The 19405-nt window shown below is 39.7% G+C and overlaps 2 protein-coding genes across 5 annotated transcripts in view; one reads left to right on the top strand and one right to left on the bottom strand.

The window, feature by feature from the left end:
- xrcc4 (X-ray repair complementing defective repair in Chinese hamster cells 4) overlaps nucleotides 1-4948 on the bottom strand; it is a 57525-nt gene extending 52577 nt beyond the window's left edge. Inside the window, exons 1-3 of one of the 4 annotated variants that reach the window (XM_037547302.1) lie at nucleotides 4773-4948; nucleotides 1719-1879; nucleotides 1417-1607 (exon numbers count right to left, since the gene is read on the bottom strand). In XM_037547302.1, the coding sequence (XP_037403199.1) occupies nucleotides 1417-1607; nucleotides 1719-1857 (330 nt within the window). In that variant the 5' untranslated portion in view covers nucleotides 1858-1879; nucleotides 4773-4948. The remainder of the gene's footprint in view (nucleotides 1-1416; nucleotides 1608-1718; nucleotides 1880-4772) is intronic. The other 3 variants (XM_017693788.2, XM_017693789.2, XM_017693786.2) reach the window with 3 other exon arrangements.
- Nucleotides 4607-10960, top strand: tmem167a (transmembrane protein 167A). The gene is made up of 5 exons (XM_017693790.2): nucleotides 4607-4657; nucleotides 4882-5025; nucleotides 5589-5698; nucleotides 9991-10025; nucleotides 10146-10960. Exons 1-5 carry the CDS (start codon nucleotides 4607-4609, stop codon nucleotides 10214-10216), a joined length of 411 nt encoding a protein of 136 aa, XP_017549279.2. The 3' UTR covers nucleotides 10217-10960.
- The last annotated feature ends 8445 nt before the right edge of the window (nucleotides 10961-19405 follow it).

Raw genomic sequence — 19405 nt, 5'->3', positions numbered from 1 at the left:
TTTGGAGCTGAAATGTTACGTTTTCCATACCAGCTGTAGCTTTTTTACAGACTTTTTCAATCATTGCCAGAGACTTTTGAGTGTTTGGCCTTGCCAGTTCCAGTCTGTGGTGCATACAGTGAAATGACAGAACGTTTGTCTTACTTCTTACTTCTGAAGAGTGCACCTATTCCACCTGGGGCACCCATGCCTGCCCCAAAAGCACTGACTTTGTTTTGCCACCAGTTAGGATTTGTTTGGTCAGCATCATTAAACAGTCTTTTAATTGTGCTCAGCACAATTAGTTTATCAGTTTACTGGTATACCTCCAGAAACTTAAACTATTATTTCATGGCTTGTCTATTGTTTTTTAACCTCAGCTTGTGCTCAGTGTCTGAAAAGTCAGTCTTTAAAACAGTCGTTATGCTTCCTGTACAGCATCAACTTGCCTCTATAAGAGAAGGAAAGCCAGCTCTGTTGATGAACTCCCTTGTTTGATCACAGAGGGCGTTTCAGCAGTAAACTGAATTGGTTTTGTTTGAAGTGGACCGAGGCCCACTGGTTTCTGCTGGACCTATTCAACCAATTGCAGCAGACCCAAATACCAGTGTAGTGTTCAGACACGTCAAAACAAACAAACTAACGAAAAGGTGTGGTAAGTCCATACCAAACAAAGCCCTCTGAGAAACCTCTTCGTCTCTGGCTATCTGTCTGCATTGCGTGCCTGCAGCTGCATTGTCTCAGACTGGTGACATTAAATTTGTCCAATACTGTGACATTTTTACATTGTACATCTCTGTTAATATGTATATTGGTTGTTCTGTGAAAACATTTAATTCCTAGATTTTTAATTATTAAGTTAATCATTATTACATTTGTGTTTTTATGACTTACAGTGATGTTACCAGCCCAAATAACTGCATCCTTCTGAGTACAGGCCTGTCGTCCACAGGGTGAGAAACCATGTCTTAGAATAGATTAGGAGTGTAAATTAGACAAACACCAATTGGTGTGTACAAAGTTGAAAACGTCTATATGTTGCATGTTAGGGTTTAGGTTCACCAGTAAATACAAAACACAAAAAGCATCACTGACAGGAATAAGCGCTCACTGGCCATTCAGGCCTGAGGATCCTTTGAAGCTGGGTCTAAGTAAGTCCTCTCTGAGCCATGAGCCCCTCAGCCTTAGCATACAATGTAGATCTTTATTGGGTGGTATGAGAACCTCATTTGAATGTAGACTGAGAAGCTGATCTGTATCTGATATTGTCTCATATTAATTAACAGATACATTAATAGTATCTTCATGAACAGTACCTTCTTAGTATATTATATTAAATAATACCATGTCATCTTGATCCTCTCTCAGCTTATTTACAGTCTCCCTCCCTCCCTCCTTTGACAGCTTTTAAACACCAAGCTAGAACATGCTACTCACCGAGATGTCACTCTGCACTTTCTCATAAGACAGCTGGAGCATAGGGCCACCCGCTTTCTCAGGTGCTAGATGGAAACTGTAGCTCTGGGCTTCCTGGCCCTCTCCTGTTAGAGCCAGCTGCAGGTCATAAACATACTTCTCCCTTGCCATCTCCATCTCCTGGGCCTCCCTGGTTACATCATCCTCAGAAACTTATGACAGCACACAAAGTCACAGATGAATAAATGAGGCTGGAAAAAATAGAAATTCAGCTCTTTTGACATGCCTAACTGGATGTTGTCAGTAAAACAATCAAGGCCTACCTTCACCACTCCATGCAGAAATGCCATCACAGAGCAGAACAACAAAGCCAGCTCCCATGTCTTTGGCCCACTCTAACTTGAGGTAGAATGTGCATTCAGGTTTAGAGACAACAGATATCTGACGCACAGTGACCTTCATTGCTAAATTAAGGTGTACAAACCTAAAAGGCAAATAACAGCAGCATTATTTCTACATTAGAACAAGAAACAAGAGCACAAAATTATACAAACACAAATCCAAAGCACAAGAAACTTAACTTTATAAGTACTTGCATCACCCTGATGTCTTTTCAAAATTAGACAAACATTGGTCATGTTTATTTTTTCTTTAGTAAAAACTACAATAAGTTATTGGAGCTTTAAAAAATAAGCCAGTGTATAAGTGTTGAGGGGGAATCCACCCAGAAGCAGTGGTGTACAGTAACTAAGTAAATGTAATTTGTTATTGTACTTAAGTAGTTTTTACATTTTGGGTGACTTTTTACTTTCATTCCAATACATTGCAAAGTCAAATATTTTACTTTTACTCCACTACATTATGAGAAATCTGTCTTTCCTTTTGGCTTATGTGCATACAAAAATGTAACACATCTAAACGAAAGAAGCACAAAGCAAGAACACCAATCAGGGCTCAGTGCACCCTTTGTTTTGAGCTTGTTTTGACCTACTGGACATACCGACCCAGTTCAACATCAGCACAGCAGCATAAAACTTTGGGAGAGTCTATTCCAACATAAATGATAAAACTAACCTAACTTTGTGTAAATAGACCAAAATATAAAAATACATTATTTCCAAAAGTATTCACTCGCCTTCACACACATATAAATTTGGGTGACCCTTTGCAGCTATAACAGCTTCAACTCTTATGGGAAGGGAATTTATGGGAATTTTTGACCATTCTTCTATAAGCGCATCTGTGAGATCAGACACTGATGTTGGATGAGAAGGCCTGGCTCGCAGTCTCCACTCTAATTTATCTCAAAGGTGTTCTAATGGGTTGAGGTGCAGGCCAGTCAATTTCTTCCACACCAAACTCACTCAAACTCCCCATGCTTTGCGCACTGGTGCACAGTCATATTGGAACAGGAAAGGGCCATCCCTAAAGTGTTCCCACAAAGTTGGGAGCATGAAATTGTCAAAAAATCTCTTGGTGCTGAAGCATTAAGAGTTAATTTCACTGGAACTAAGGGAGCAAGCCCAAATCCTCAAAAACAACAACACACCATAATCCCCCCTCCACCAAACTTTACACTTTGCATAATGCAGACAGACAAGTACTGTTCTCCTGGCAACCGCCAAACTCAGACTTGTCCATCGGATTTCCTGATGGAGAAGTGCGATTTGTCACTCCAGAGAACACGCCTCCACTACTCTAGAGTCCAGTGGCGGCGCTTTACACCACTGTATTCAAAGCTTTGCATTGCGCTTGGTGATGTAATGCTTGGATGCAGCTGCTCAGCCACAGAAACCCATTCCATGAAGCTCTTGATGCTGTTCTTGAGCTAATCTGAAGGCCACATGAAGTTTGGAGGTCTGTAGTTATTGATTCTACAGAAAGTTGGTGACATCTACACATTATGTGCCTCAGCATCTGCTGACACCGCTCTGTCATTTTATGTGTCAGAACACTTCGCGGCTGAGTTGCTGTAATTCTTAATTGCTTCCACTGTGTTAAAATACCACTGACAGATGTCTGTGGTATATTTAGCAATGAGGAAATTTCACATCTGGACTTGTTGCACAGGTGACATCCTATCACGGTCCCACACTGGAATTAACCGAGCTCCTGAGAGTGACCCATTCTTTCACAAATGTTTGTAGAAGCAGTCTGCAAGCCTAGGTGCTTCGTTTTATACACCTGTAGCCATGGAAGTGATTGGAACACCTGAATCCAATGATTAGGATGGTTGCATGAATACTTTTGGCAATACAGTGTACGTACACATATGCAAACAAGTTTTTATTAAACTTAAACTTGTAAATAAGTTGCAAACAAATCTAAAATGAAACTTTGCTTGTTTGCAAGAAGTTATTTCAGAGCCACTCAGTTCTGCTTAATGAAAATTGTTTGCCTTCAATATTTTGTGCTTATGATAAATTTAATAGACATCAGCATCACTAATTAATGACATTCTATTAAAAGACTGGTTTACCAAGAGTGACACTGGAGTATTTTCACCTAAAATGAGTTGATAAAGCAAGAGACTTGTTACAAAAATGCTAATAGGACATTAGAGTTACAACGTATCTTTTAGTACTTTTACTTTTGATACTTACTTTTGATACAAAGTACATTTGAAGGCAAATACTTTTGTACTTTTACTCAAGTGGAGGACTAAATGGAGCACTTCTACTTTTACTGGAGTAATATTTTACCTTGAGTAGCTACTTTAACTGAAGTACAGGGTTTGTGTACTTCGTCCACCACTGCCCAGAAGAAATGCAGAGTATCAGCACTTCACTTGTTTTCCTGTGTACCCACTTGTAAACACAATGCTAAGACGTAAATCACAAATACTCTCATTATTTTACTTACTTGCTCCATTAACCATTCTTTTCAAATTAGTTTAAATATAGAATGGCAGCATTTTCACTGCCTTTGATTGAAACGTTTTTTAACTCCGTAGTAAACACTTTCTTCCACAGCTAGCTAAATGGTTGCGGAAAAAATTACAATGAATTCCATTTTGCAGCATTTTTGCAATAAGACATAAGACTACCCTCACGCTTAAAGCACTGATTTGTCACCATGATGCAGTTCATTCATACCTAATACATGATTACATAATATAGTCAAATATAAAGATAATCATGATTTCACATGACCTTCTTTCCCTTTGCAATGAGACAAACGAATAGCAAAGGTATTCAGTTATTCAAGGAACATGCATCGTGTTTACAGTCTGTCTAGCATCTATTCAATTCTGTATGTACAGGTAATAACACAATTAATCAAACTGTAAATATTTTGGAGGAAATAACGTGCATGCCAAATAGCTAACGCCAGCTAACAAGCAGAACAAATGTATTTTAAATGTACCGCAAACATACCTTGAGTGAATTACTGATTAGGCACGCTGCTGTATCGTCTCACTTCATCACTTAACCTCGACTGTCTATAGTATGAATTGCTTAGCAGAATATATAATTTTTTATAAAGTTTCAGTGTAGCTTCACTTGTAGCTGTTTCTTTTTCCTCTTATTCAGTACAACTTTTATTCCCGCGAAGGCAGCTGTCATTTCCTCCATCGTCATTTCCTCCGTATCAGGAAGTGTGAGGTGGCTTGTGAGAGCTATCAAAATGGTAAGCCAAACGTACTTTTTCTTTCTTTGTTTGTTTAACAAGCTCATTTGGGGGATCTTGGTCGTCGTTTGTAGCTAATATAGCTATAGTTACTGTTTTTACTTAGCTTATTTGATGTCTTCGTCCATAATACAGGACAAACTGGAAGCGGATCTATGCAGCTTAGCTAGCTAATGGAGTCATAAATTAGTAGCCTAATAGCTAACGTTAGCTCAGTAACTGAGATTTGCAGTATCGCATTCTGCCAGGATCGGTTGCTCAAAAATGCAGAATCGTCCAAGTTCGGATTCTTTAAAGACATGACGCAGGATTAATTAGCTAGTGTTAGTCAGGCAATGGTTAGTGTCCAGATTTATGCTGAACGTCCTATGTGATGTGATTAACACTGACAAAGTGTATTTGTCCAAGTCGAAATATTGCCTTCCAATGCTTTTCATGAAATAGGGTAGAGGCTTGTCCCATATAAAAAGGGTTAAAAGAAGGTTACTCTGAAATGAAAGGAAATTTGATTGATCTTTTCATACATTGTCAGTAATCACATATATCTTTCTACTTTTTTGCAGTCTGCCATATTCAATTTCCAGAGCTTACTCACAGTCATCTTACTACTCATCTGCACTTGTGCATACATCAGAGCACTAGCGCCAAGTCTGCTTGATAAGAATAAAACAGGGTATGTACCTGAAATTTTCTAGAATGCTTTGTTGTTAGCCGTCTTCAAAGTGATATTCAGAACAAACCAACAGTCCTTACAGAATTTGCCAAAGGCTCACACTGCCTACAATCTTCTTTGAAAGTCGCTTTTTTAGTGACCTGTTCTGTGTCATTCAGATTTGGTCATTTTGATAAGTATGAGCAAGAAAGGTATGAAGATGTCTTTGCTATTAGCTACAAATAAAAACAAGATATTTATCTTTTACCTTATCATTTCAAATGTTTTTGCACATATATAAAACATTGTACTGCACTTTTTTTGTGGTCAATGAACCATTTTTGTGGAAGTAAGATTCAGATGTGACCACTTCATGACTATGCAATTGTTGCCCAAGACACTTATATTTCACAATAATATCACTTACAGTTGAATGGAGCAGATCTAGCAGAGCAGAAATTTCACAAGTGGACTTGTAGTAAAGGTGGCATCCTATTTAGTCACTAAGCTGTTCAGTACAACCAATTCTACCGTCATTGTTTACGGAGCTTGTATGACTACACATCCACATATTTTTTTTTTTAAGATAAATATTTCACTCAAAAGATGAAAAACACATTGCTGACATGAAAGCAATAATTACGCATCAAGAAAAAAAAATCTTGGTTTCTGTTTATGATTACATTTTATGTGATGACTGAGACGCATACAACCAAGGTGGAAAAATAGACTTAACATGTTGTGGCTTCCAAGGTAGTTTGTTTTTTTTGTCCATCCATTATCTTCCGTTTTTCCGGGGTTCGGGTCGCAGGGGCAGCATCCTAAGCAATGAGGCCCAGACCTCCCTTTACCCAGCCACTTCCGCTAGCTCCCCAGGGGGGATTCCGAGGTGCTCCCAGGCCAGCTGGGCAATATAGTCACGTGCCTAGAAATTATATCCATAAAAATTATGAATAGAATCGGTGACAAAGGGCAGACTGACGGAGTCCAACTCTCACTGGGAACGAGTCTGACTTACTGCCGGTCATGCGAACCAAACTCCTGCTTTGTTTGTACAGGGCCTGAATGGCTCGTAACAAAGAGCCATGTACCCTGTACTCCCGAAGCACCTCCCACAGAATACCCCGGGGAACACAGTCGAATGCCTTCTCCAAATCCACAAAGCACATGTGGACTGGTTGGGCAAACTCCCATGCACCCTTTAGATTGCTGGAGAGGGTGAAGAGTTGGTCCAGTGTTCCACGACCAGGGCGGAACCCGCACTGCTCCTCCTGAATCCGAGGTTTGACTATAAGCCGGACTATCTTCTCCAGTACCCCTGCATAGACCTTACCAGGGAGGCTGAGGAGTGTGATTCCCCTGTAGTTGGAACACACCCTCCGGTCCCCCTTTTTAAAAAGAGGCACCACCACCCCAGTCTGCCAATCCAGTGGCACCGCCCCCGATGTCCACGCAATGTTGATAAAGTGTGTCAGCCAAGACAGCCCCACAACATCCAGAGCCTTGAGGAACTCAGGACGGATCTCATCCACCCCTGGAGCCTTGCCACCAAGGAGCTTTTTAACTACCTTAGCGACTTCGCCCACAGTAATGGACAAGCCTGTTCTCGTGTCCCCAGACTCTGCCTCCTCACTGGAGAACGTGTCGGTGGGATTGAGAAGGCCCTCAAAGTATTCCTTCCACCGCCCAAGGAAGTCTTCAGTCGAAGTCAGCAGCACACCATCTCCACTATATACAGTGCTAGTGGCACACTGCTTTCCCCTTCTGAATCACCTGACAGTTTGCCAGAATCTTTTCGAAGCCAACTTAGTCACTTTCCAAGGCCTCGCCAGACTCCTCCCACACCCAGGTTTTTGCTTTGGTGACGACTGCAGATCGCTTGGCCTGTCGATACCTGCCAACTGCCTCTGGTGTCCCACAGGCCAACCATGCCCGGTAGGACTCCTCCTTCAGCTTGACGGCGTCTCTCACCTGGGGTGTCCACCACCGGGTTCGAGGATTACCGGCCCGACAGGCTCCAACTACCTTGCAGCCACAGCTACAGTCAGCCGCTTCAGCAATGGAGGAGCGGAACATGGCCCATTCTAAGTCAATGTCCCTCACCTCCCCCGATATCTGGTCAAAGTTCTGACGGAGGTGTGAGTTGAAGATCAATCTGACAGGTTCTGCTGCCAGACGTTCCCAGCAAACCCTCACTATACGTTTGGGTTTGCCTGGTCTGACTGGCATCTCCCCCCACCACCTGATCCAACTCGCCACCAGGTGGTGATCAGTTGACAGCTCAGCTCCTCTCTTTACCCGAGTGTCCAAAAACACATGACCGCAATTCCGATGACACGACTACAAAGTCAATCATTGAACTGCGGCCTAGGGTGTCCTGGTGCCATGCGCACTTATGGACATCCTTGTGTTCAAACAATGGTGTTCGTTATGGACAAACTGTGGTTTGCACAGAAGTCCAAAAACTGAACACTGCTTGAGTTCTCACCAGAGAGGCCATTCCTCCCAATCACACCCCTCCAGGTCTCACTGTCATTGCCCACGTGAGTGTTGAAGTCCCCCAGTAGGACAATAAGAGTCTCCAGAAGGAGCACTTTCAAGCACCCTTCCCAAGGATTCCAAGAAGGCTGGGTACTCTGAACTGCTGTTCGGTGCATAAGCACAGACAACAGTCAGGACCCGTTCCCCAACCTGAAGGCTTAAGGAAGCTACCCTCTTGTCCACCGGAGAAAACCCCAACATACAGGCACCGAGTCGAGGGGCAAATGAGAGCCCACACCTGCCCGCCGCCTCTCACCATGGGCAACTCCAGAAAAGAATAAAGTCCAGCCCCTCTCAAGGAGATTGGACCCAGAGCCCAAACTGTGTGTTGAGGTGAGCCCGACTATATCTAGCCGGTGTCTCGCAACCTCGTCCTGATTTGATTTTGTGTTCATAAGGGTAATTATGGATCACACTTTGTCTGACCTGTCACCTAGGACCAGTTTGCCCTGGGAGACCCTACCAGGAGCTTTTGCTCCAGACAGCATAGCTCCTAGGATCATTCAAGCATGATAAGGTGGTGGTCCATGGAGGGGTTGTTTTTTTGCTTTTTTTTTGTTAAAAAGACAAAATGACTCTGATAAGCATTTGGGCTGGACCCCTGAACTAGCTTTTAATGTAATGTGCCGCCACGGACTGTCCGGGTGCTGTACTCCTGCACTTTGCATTCCATCTACATTTGTTATTTATTAAAATTTTAGAAAATTGATTTTTGACATTTGTGAATCGATTCAGAATTGCCCATCGTCCGCATCGCGATGCATCTAAGAATCGATTTTTTTTTTTTTTTTTTTTTTTTTTTTTTTTCCCCCACCCCTATTACAGAATATCTGGGGCCTCTTTCAAGTGAATCTCCCTGTATTTCACTAGTCAGTTATCTTCTCTGGAGTATTCCTAAAAGAAAATGTTTCTTCCAGTTTGAGGCAAAGGAAACAAGATTGTCATTTTCATCAAGTGATCTGATTTCCGCAAACAAATGCTATCTCTAAAATGGCTTATCTACAATTGTAGGATATTACTGTAAAGATTTAGTACCCACTGAAACTCTCAAACATTAGCCTTGGTGTCGGTTTCACAGTTTTCATTATCAGCGCTGTCCTACTGTTATGTTTGGATATTTGTTGAGAATTTTTGCTAAGGAGGTGTCTTCTGCCTGCAAGTAATGGGTGAAAATAGGTGGGTTTCTTGAATATTTTTGCCAGCTTAAACTGTGTTATTTACACAAAACTTAAAGCCCGAAATCTTTTAAATGTTTGCTTAATTTTAGTGAAACCAACAACTGTTTAATTCTGTTTAGCCAACAACTATTTAACTCCAGTTGGCCACCAAGGACTATAGGGTTTTGTTGTTTCTGTTCATGCCACATCCCAGCGTCTTTGTTTTTAGAGTTATGTTGTGCTGCATAACTTTGTTCAGGAATATGGCTTAAAGAGTGCTTAATTCTGCATTGGCAAGTCATGAACCAGTTGTTCTGTAGTGTACCTTTGCCATCACAGTTTAAAAGCTGTTTAGAGTTCTTCTCAAAGTCTAAACATTAATTCAGGAGAGAAGTGGGTAAGAAAGCTTGAGGTCTTTAATCATTTGCTATGAGATGAATGACCATGTGTTTAAAGTATGAATATTCTTACTTATAATTAATAACTGCAGTCAAATTAAATGTCATGATTTTTTTTTTTTTTTAGTTTGTTAGTTTGGTCTGTTAGTTTATAACCCTAATCATAACCTTACATTAAAAAGCAGTCTCACACACTTTTCTCTTCTTTCCTCAACAGATTTCTGGGTATATTTTGGAAATGTGCAAGAATAGGTATGTTATGCCATGAGTTACAGCATACAGTGGTAGTGGAGTTTTTTTTTTTTTTTTTTTTTTTTTAATTTAATAGTTCTGCAGTGTGATTAATATAATTGTTTTTGTTTTGTCTTCCAGGTGAACGAAAAAGCCCGTATGTGGCTTTTTGCTGTATCATCATGGCTTTTACCATTTTGTTTTCAGAGTAAATGAAAGAACTTTAGTAGAGGACAAATTGGAAATGGTATTATCTAAGAAGATCTCTGCACCAAGGAATCTGTCATTTCTCAGCATTTGGATTGGATTTCACAACTGTCCGACAGTGCTGACATTTTGTGAACGTTTTTAGGCATGGGGACATAAACTGCTTTTGAAGTACAAATTATACACTTCTCTGCCTCCCAAACTCTTTTGTAAACATCCGTTGCTGTTGGTTGCACCCTAATGCTCTCATTATCACAGGCTCCTGAAAACCATTTTGTTCATAACAAAATGTTTGTGAAGAATTTGTGTTTCAGTACAAGGCATGTGGACCGTGTTGTTGTTGCACATGTGTGCCTTCCTTTGTGATCGTACTTGTGAATGTATTCATTTGAATCCATTCAGGTTGACCTTGGTTGTACTCTAAAAGTTTTAAATATCTTTTTCAAATATAAGTTGAGACTTATTAAAAAGAACCATACCCTTCAGATCATCTAAACCTATAATTTATTTCTATTATGATTTCTGCCATATACGATTAGTGGACATGTTGTGCATTTTTAAGGAAGACCACCCTAGTGATGGTTTTATCTATGACCTACTACCAGTACCTCTTATTTAGAGGTTTTGCCATCAGTCACATGTTCATTTGCACATCAGAATACTGTACAAGAAATGCACTGAAAATTTTGGATTGTCTTGAATTCCAAAATTAAAGCAGTATATTAAATTCCTCTGGAGATTGTAAATAATTAAGCAGTGTCAGGTTTAAACCTTCTTTTTTATTAGAGTAATGTTTGAATACAAGAACCTTGTTTTATGAACATGAAGTATTAACCTCACCACTGTAAGCAGTTAGCAAAATATTTCATATATTCATAGCAAATATTTCATAAAAATCTCTGTCCTCCAACAAACTGCAGAGAAAACTAGGGCTTTTAAGAATAGTCTCAGGAGGATATAGAAATCCCATTTAGCTGTTCATGAGGCCTGTAGTATTTGCTGTAAATGCATTTAATATTGCCAGACGGGATCCTAACCCTAAAAAGCAACCATACACATAAGCATTAATTTGCTAAATATTTTAACGTTTTATAAGAACAATCTGTGAAGGACACAAGTTTATTTTGAAATGTCTGTATATCTAGACTCTTCTTCACTGTGAGATTAACATGAAAATGAACTGATTCTCTGAAAGGGGTCCTCTTGGTGGTATTTTGGAACCAACCATTAGAACAGAATAACTGATGAAGGTCGCATAAGCACTCTATGAACCATTTTCATTTAGGCCCCAGATGTGTTCTTGTCAAATAAGAGAGAAATTGTATGTCTATAACCAAGCAAACATACAGAAGCAGTTGAGCTGCTGTAAAAAAGTATAGTAGAAATACAGTATTGGGACGGGGCCTTTTTCTTGAGATCTTGTGTCATTGTTGAGAAGAAGTTAGGATGTGTCCTTCTAGTTTCAAATGAAAGGAAGACAGCATTCATGAGCAACTGCAGTGCTGGGCATTATCTCACCTGATCCTTTTAAAACTTCACAATTTCTCATGGGAACTATACGATAAGCAGTATTAGGGAATATTCAACCATGACAGAATAAAGACTATTATTAAGATAAAAACAAAACAAAAACATTTATTTCCAGCTCTGTCAAAAAATACATTGCAAATGTTAAGTGAAATATTGAGTGAAAACAAAACTAAAATAAAATATTTTAAAAGTAATAAAAAAATAATAAATGTTCTTATATTACCTTATTGCTAAGACCTAACGCGGTGATGCACTTTGGGTCAAAGAACTTGAAGGACTACAATCAGTGTTTCCTGATTTTCCCATTGACAGAGTTTACTGAAATTAAGGTGAAATGCTATACTACTTTAAACAGAATAATAGAAGCTAACATTTTGTAAGTGCTTGTTAAAAGTATATTCTTTCTAGTATATATCAAACTACTGACCAGACTCAAACGGGGTGCCATGGTAAAAATGTGTAAAAAAAATAACTTTTAAGATTGAAATCACAAGAAAATAAAAAATATAAGCAAAACATGTGGCTGTACAAGAGTCATTATGGACACAAAAACCTCCTTTGTGCTAAATTGAAAACAGTGTATTTGGTAAAGCATGCTGCTATGAATGGATCTTCTGTGCCTTTCTTACGTAACCGAACCCCCTGCAGATTTAATATTTTCAAAATTGCATAATAAACATTACATAGAGCTGAGCTGTGTAAGATGTCAGCTGCCCTTTACATTCATTTTAGTGTGGTGCAGTTAGCACACATGGGGACACATGAGTACAGAAGTGTGTATTGTCTGTAGTGAGCGTATTTGAGTAGTATGCCCTGGACAACCAGCCAACCAGCTGTTTAAAGATTTCTGTGTGCATTCTGCCAGAAGGGTATAAAAAGTAAAACCATTTCATGCCATCAGTGCACAGTAGCATTAGCTTACATCTAGTAATATTCATATTTTGACTTTTTAACAACCTTGTAATTCAGAGGATCGGGTGATACTCAAGAGAAGAATGTTCATAGAATAAAATGTATCAGCTTTGGAACTTAGTATATGAAAGAAGCAATTTTCAAAAACTTCATTCTTCCTTTTAGACTCAGAATTGCTTATATGGGCAGAAGAGCATGATGCCTCCTATAAAATTAGACACGACTTCAGCGATTTATAGAAAGGCAACTTCGAGAAGGGTCTGTCTGTGTCCTGCAACACTACAAGACATGCCCATTAGTTATTTTTTTCTAGATGGAGTTAAGGGATTTTTGGTGAGATAAAAAGTTCTAATCAATTAAACTGGATTCTATTTGTTATTCAGCTTGTCTCAGTCTTCACATACCTGATACTTCTTGAAAAAGTGTGCTTCTACTTTGTAATGAAAACCTGCAACCACAGCACTGGGTGAGAGGAGTCTAACCTTTGTTAATTGGTGCAGCATTCATTGAATTATCCCCAAAAGAGACAGAATTCATGATCAAATGTCCTAGGTTAGCTGGAAAGCATCTTTTGGTCAATTATTGAAGAGTGTGTAAATGTGAACACTTGGATGTTTCATGTGCACACATTTGGGTGGGCTCCAAGTGATAAATTTGCAGCAGGAATAGAGACCCGTGAATAGTTGGCTATTAACCATTAAGGTAATTTGTGAAATGTGTTTTATTATCTGTGTTCATAACATGCTCCTGTTTGTAATTTAGATAATACTGTGATTTAAGATTTACCTTAAATATGTTCTAAAATTCCATAAGTTAAACACTTAAATGTTTACCTTTGCTTCACAGTTTGTAAAATCTTATAAAAGACTTTTAGGATGTAACCCATCACCGCCCCACCCCCCACCGTTTCCGTTTATATTTTTTAGCATATACTGGGACATAAGTACGTGCCCTGGAAGGGACGGAGGTAAAATAACAATAATAATAATAATAATAATAATAATAATAATTCGAGTGAACGTTTTGCGGTACGCACGTTTTCTATTATTCATGGCCACGATTTCTTAAAACGTTCACTCGTTTTCTTTTAATCGTGCGCACGTTTTCTCTACTTCGTGGGCACGTTTTTTTCATCATGTTTGTATTTTGATAACAGCTCCCTGAGATTGTCTGACGGATTTTGATGTGTTAGATTGGTGAGAAAATTAACAGAGACTCCCAGCAGGTCTGATTTTGATTCGGGGGTTTATGGGGAAACTGCAGCTCCTCTTCACAGCAAACGGCCCATGGTGTTTCTGCTGCTGTATGTCAAATGGTGGTGTTAGAGACCATCACACAATTACAAGAAGAAATTATCAGCGTTTCAACATCCTCACATTACTATATCTACATCTTAATACACAGATCTATTACACTCTCTTGCCATCTGACTTCATCCCACATGAATATTTGTGTGTGTGTTTAATTTGAGTTTGTTGAAACGTCGACGCTGATCATTTGTTCCTGTTATTGTGTGATGATCTCCAACACCGCTACTTGTCGCGTACTTGTCTCTGTTAAATATGATGAGTAGAAAGTGCAGTTTAGTAAAGATTGTGGTTGTGGTTTGTTGTCTTCCTTCATTTCACCACCAAACTGCAAATCCAAATCCAAATCAGCAGCTCTGTTCATCACTCCATCACTCTAACACGTCAAAACCCGTCAGTGTCAGGGAGCTGTTAGTTACTTCTGCACAGGAGAAACAACACGGTCTGTATCTACTACATTGATTTTGCGCACGAATAAAAAAAAAAAAACGTGCGCTCCGTTAACGAGAGAACTAGAAAATCGTGACCACGAATAAAAGAAAACATGCGTATGAACTGCAAAACGTTCGCTCGATTTAATTAGTATTTTTCCTCCGGGGCTCCGTACATAACCAAATGTTGAGGCTCCCAAGGCGGTTAGATTTTCGTTGAAAAGACAAAATGTCTCTTCTTAACATGTGGGTTGTGATTCCTGATCTAACGTGGCTTTTAATGCAGAGCCGGTCGGATTTCTCGTGTTTTTGTTATGTGCCGCCACAGACTGTCCGGGCGCTGCACTTCCGAACTTCCAAGTTCCGCCTTTTGCGTTCCGTCAACATTACAATCGATTTTTGACGTGTGTGAATCGATTCAGAATTCAGATTCATTATTTTAACACATATTTTCTTTTTATTGACAAACTGACCAATTATCGTTAAACACATAAGAACTAAATTACTTCTTAATGGCATTGCTTTTCGGAAACCAATTAAGTTGTTTACTGGACAAAAAAAGCTCAGTTTATATAAGTGTCTGCAACATAATATCTATGTAAATTTTGTGAGTTATGGAATGATTAATGTACATGAATGAATTATAAATTTGGCAATGGCTACTTGGCACTGTGGTGTTTTAAAACAATTCACTTTTATCAATGTCTTTATATAAAATATCACAAAACAAAATTTAACGTTTAATATCACAGTCTCTAGAGCATAAGTGTAAGCCTACAAAACACTAACGTAATTGAGACAGATGTTTCCCATACAGGGATCAAAAAACAAATGCTAGTCCAGCCTTGACTATGTACGGACTACGATATATCGTTAACATCTTTTTTACTCTTTTCTAAAGTGAAGGTAGCACATAAATCATGTAGCCACTACAATCTCTGTCGTTTACACTAAAATTTCTTAATAACACATTACAGACGTCCTGAAGTAAACTGGCATTACCCCACCTACCCATGGAAACCCAAGTGTGTGTACAGGAAATGACAAGTACTGCACGCTTTCCAGAATGCTTCCAGCTCCTGCTTCTTCAGTGAGGTAATCTCACTGATGTCAGAAGTGGGACTGGCAAATGCATTCAGAGGTATTAGAGGAAAATTATGACACTCTGGTGTGGTTAGGTTTGCTACAGCAATATCAGCTACCGTCATTCTCTTCAAGAACTGAATTTGTGCCAGCAGCAAAGTAAAATGTTTCTAATGGTGACATACTGCTGCCTTTGCAAAAAATAGACAACCCATTTCCAGAAAAGGAGCTGGGAGTCTCCAAAATGCAATGATCTGCATATCATTTAAACCCTATATTTAATTGAAATAGTATGAACTCAGCATATCAAATGTTGAAGCTGAGACATGTTCTTGTTTTTTGAAAAATATATGCCCATTTCGAATTTTATGCCAACAAAATGTTCTAAAAAAGGTAGGATGGGGCAAAAAAAGGCTTGTAATGCTGTGTAATGCCAAAAACACCTGGTGGTTGATAGGAAACAGGTCTGTAAAAACAGGTATAAAAAGAGCATTCCAGAGAGGTGGAGTCTTTCAAATAGTGCAACAACTCAAGAATATGTTTCTCATTATAAAATAGCAAAGAAGGTTTTCATCATCTATGGTACATAATAACATTAAAAGAGTCAGAGAATCCAGAGAAATCTCTGTATGCAAGGGACAAGGCCATAAAAATAGTATTTGCTTTGGGCCCTCAGTCAGCACTGCATTAAAACAGACATGAGTAGAAATCACTGAATGGGCTCAGGAACAGTTCTGAGAAGCACTGTCTGTGAAAACAGCTGTTCCTGCATCCTCCAATGCTAGTTAAAACTCTAAAATGCAAAGAAGAAGCTGTACATAAACAGGATCCAGAAATGCCGCCACATTCTCTGGGCCCAAGCTCATTTAAAATGGACTGGGAAGTGGAGTGTCCTGTCGTCTGATAAATAAACATTTAAAATTATTTTTGAAAATCATGAAATTTATGAAGCCTTATACTCATCACAGATTAATCCATCTGATGCTGAAATTGAAGAATTTCTTAATGACATAAATCTTCCTAAATTAAATGAGGATCAGATTATGACTCTTGATTCACCGTTTTCATCATCTGAATTCTATAAGGCAATACAGCACCTTCCAAATAATAAACCTCCAGGCCCAGACAGCTTCCCAGCAGAATTCTATAAAGAATTTTGCCCTGTGTTAGAACCTACTTTTTTCAGGATGGTGACTCAAATCAAGAATAACCACACAATCTCTCCAAACATGAACTCGGCCAACATTAGCCTGCTTCTTAAACCAGGCAAAGACCCAACACTTCCATCTAGCTATCGCCCAATCTCTCTTATTAATGTAGACCTTAAAATTATTTGCAAAGTTCTCGCAAGAAGATTAGAAAAAATCACTCCATATATTATACATTCGGACCAAACAGGTTTTATCAAGGGCTGGCACTTGGCCGATAACACACTCCGACTAATAAATATAATAGATTACTGTTCCATTAACAAATTAGAAAAAATAGTAGTCTCTTTAGATGCAGAGAAAGCATTCGACAGGGTAAATTGTACATTTCTGTTAGCAGTTCTACATAAATTTGGATTTGGCCCATCCTTTATAAACTGGATCGAAACATTATACAGCTCCCAAAATGCACGGGTTAGGACAAATGATCTTATCTCACAAAGCTTCAGTCTGCAGAGGGGAACTAGACAAGGTTGCCCACTCTCTCCCTCAATGTTTATCATCTTCATTGAGCCACTAGCAGCAAAAATCCAACAGAATGTAAATATCAAAGGAATCCAAACAGAAAATACAGACCATAAAATAAGCCTTTATGCTGATGATGTATTACTTTTCCTCGGGAACTCACAAACCGCTCTTCTAAAAACAATCACACTTATAGATAAGTTCTCATCTGTATCAGATTACTCCATTAATTGGAGTAAATCAACAGTTTTGCCTCTGAATTGTAAATTTCAGAACATCATAACTACATCACTACAGTCGGGCAACATTAGATATCTAGGTATAAATTTTTCTCCCAAGCTGTTAGATCTGGTACGACTGAACCATATTCCTCTACTAAAAACAATAGAGTACGATCTCAAACGTTGGAACTCTCTACCTATATCTCTCATGGGGAGAGTTGCCACAATAAAAATGATGATTCTGCCTAAAGTAAATTATCTGTTCTTAATGATCCCTAATAAACCTTCTATTGCTTGGTTTAAAGTCGCTAGACTCATATATTTCTAAATTTTTATGGAAAAGTAAAACATGTAGAATAAGCTTGAAGACTTTACAAAAGCTCAAATGCAGCGGTGGTCTAGAACTACCAAATTTTTATCACTATTTTTTAGCCAATAGACTACAGTATGTTTCAAGGTGGATGAAATCAAACCATTCAGACAGCCCATGGCTGGATCTGGAACAAACACTCTGTGGGAAATTAAAAATATCTGACTTACCTTTCATTAGCTCCAGCATTAAACATTACAATTGCTTTAAAAGCCTTACAATAAGCACCACCCTGATAGCCTGGTGGGAATTCTTAAAGATGGCTAAGTCTTCACTAATCCCTTGTAAATTAACACCCATTTGGAACAATCCCGATATATGTCGGAAAAAGACAGTACTGAATTTTTCAGAATGGCAAGAAAAAGGAATAAATAATTTAGAACATGTTATTCATGATGGGACCTTTATTTCATTTGAAGATCTTATTTTAAAATATGAAATTAGCAGTAGCAAATTTCTGGAATATCACCAATTGAGGTCCATCATACAGGCAAGATTTAATCTAAATAATCTAAATCTAGAAATCCCTGTGTGGATAACAGACTTTCTAAACCTCTATACCCCTAAACTGTTATCAAAAATATACAAGTTATTATTAAAAATTAATGATTCAATATCCCTTCCAATTACAAAATGGGAGAGAGATCTTTCCATCATCCCGGATGAAAACTTCTGGACACAGATATGTCTAAACACTTTCAAAATGACTAAAAATCCAAATTTACAACTTATACAATACAAAACTCTCCATAGAATACATTATACTGGGCACAGAATGTTCCAATTTGGATTTGGATGTCTGATGGCTCTTGGACTGGAGACGGGGGCTGCCGCTCTGTGGTTTCTGTGTGCGGGCCCTGTTGTTGATGGTGGGGGGCCTGGATATGTGCGCTCATGGTCTTGGGGTGGGGATCTGGGGGCCCGTGGGGGTGGGTGCTGGCCCCGCCCGGGGGGCTGGCCCCCTCTGTGTGGGCCGGGGTGCGGGGTCTGGGGCCTTGGCGCCTGGGGTCGCCCATCTCCCGTTTAGGCTCCTCCCTGCGCTGGCACGCCGGGGTGTCTGTCTGGCATTCCGGGCTTCTGGATGCCTCCCGGGAGGAGGGGTGGGGCACTCAAGTTGGGGGACAACCACATTGGGCCGGTTGGTTCTGGACCCAGGACCACTGTGTCTGCGTGTATATGGGTGGGTGTGAAGTTTATTGCGGGTGAGTGTGTTTGTGTTGGTATGTATTTGTGTATGTTTGTATGTGTTTGTATTGTAATTGTGAGTATGTGTATTGTCATTGTGAGTATGTGTATTGTCATTGTAAGTATGTGTATGGTAATCGTGAGTATGTGTATGTGCGATAATTGTTGTCTCTTGTGTGCGTGTGGGGGTGTATGTTTTGTGCTGTGTCAGCTGTGTGGGCGGGCAGCGCGGTGGTGTCCTGGGCCCATGGCCGCTTCGGGCCCTGGGCCGGCCTTCCCTGCGCCGCGGCCGGGTGTAGGAAACCGGGGTGCCTAGTGAGCTAGCGCCAGCTGGCTCTCTTCCTCCGAGGGGTAGTTCTCTGCCTCTCGGTTTTTCTTATCCTGACACTTCCCCTCCTCCCACTCAGTCAAACATTACACTACACATGGGGGTTCTGGGGGAGGGGGGCCCATGCTGCAGTGAGTAGGGCCACCTACCTGGC

The sequence above is a fragment of the Pygocentrus nattereri genome, chromosome 18 (genome assembly GCF_015220715.1).
Source record: "Pygocentrus nattereri isolate fPygNat1 chromosome 18, fPygNat1.pri, whole genome shotgun sequence".
In the NCBI taxonomy this organism is placed as follows: Eukaryota; Metazoa; Chordata; class Actinopteri; order Characiformes; family Serrasalmidae; genus Pygocentrus; species Pygocentrus nattereri.
The sequence above is the reverse complement of the archived record's forward strand: the minus strand, read 5'-3'. Positions and strand labels throughout refer to the sequence as shown.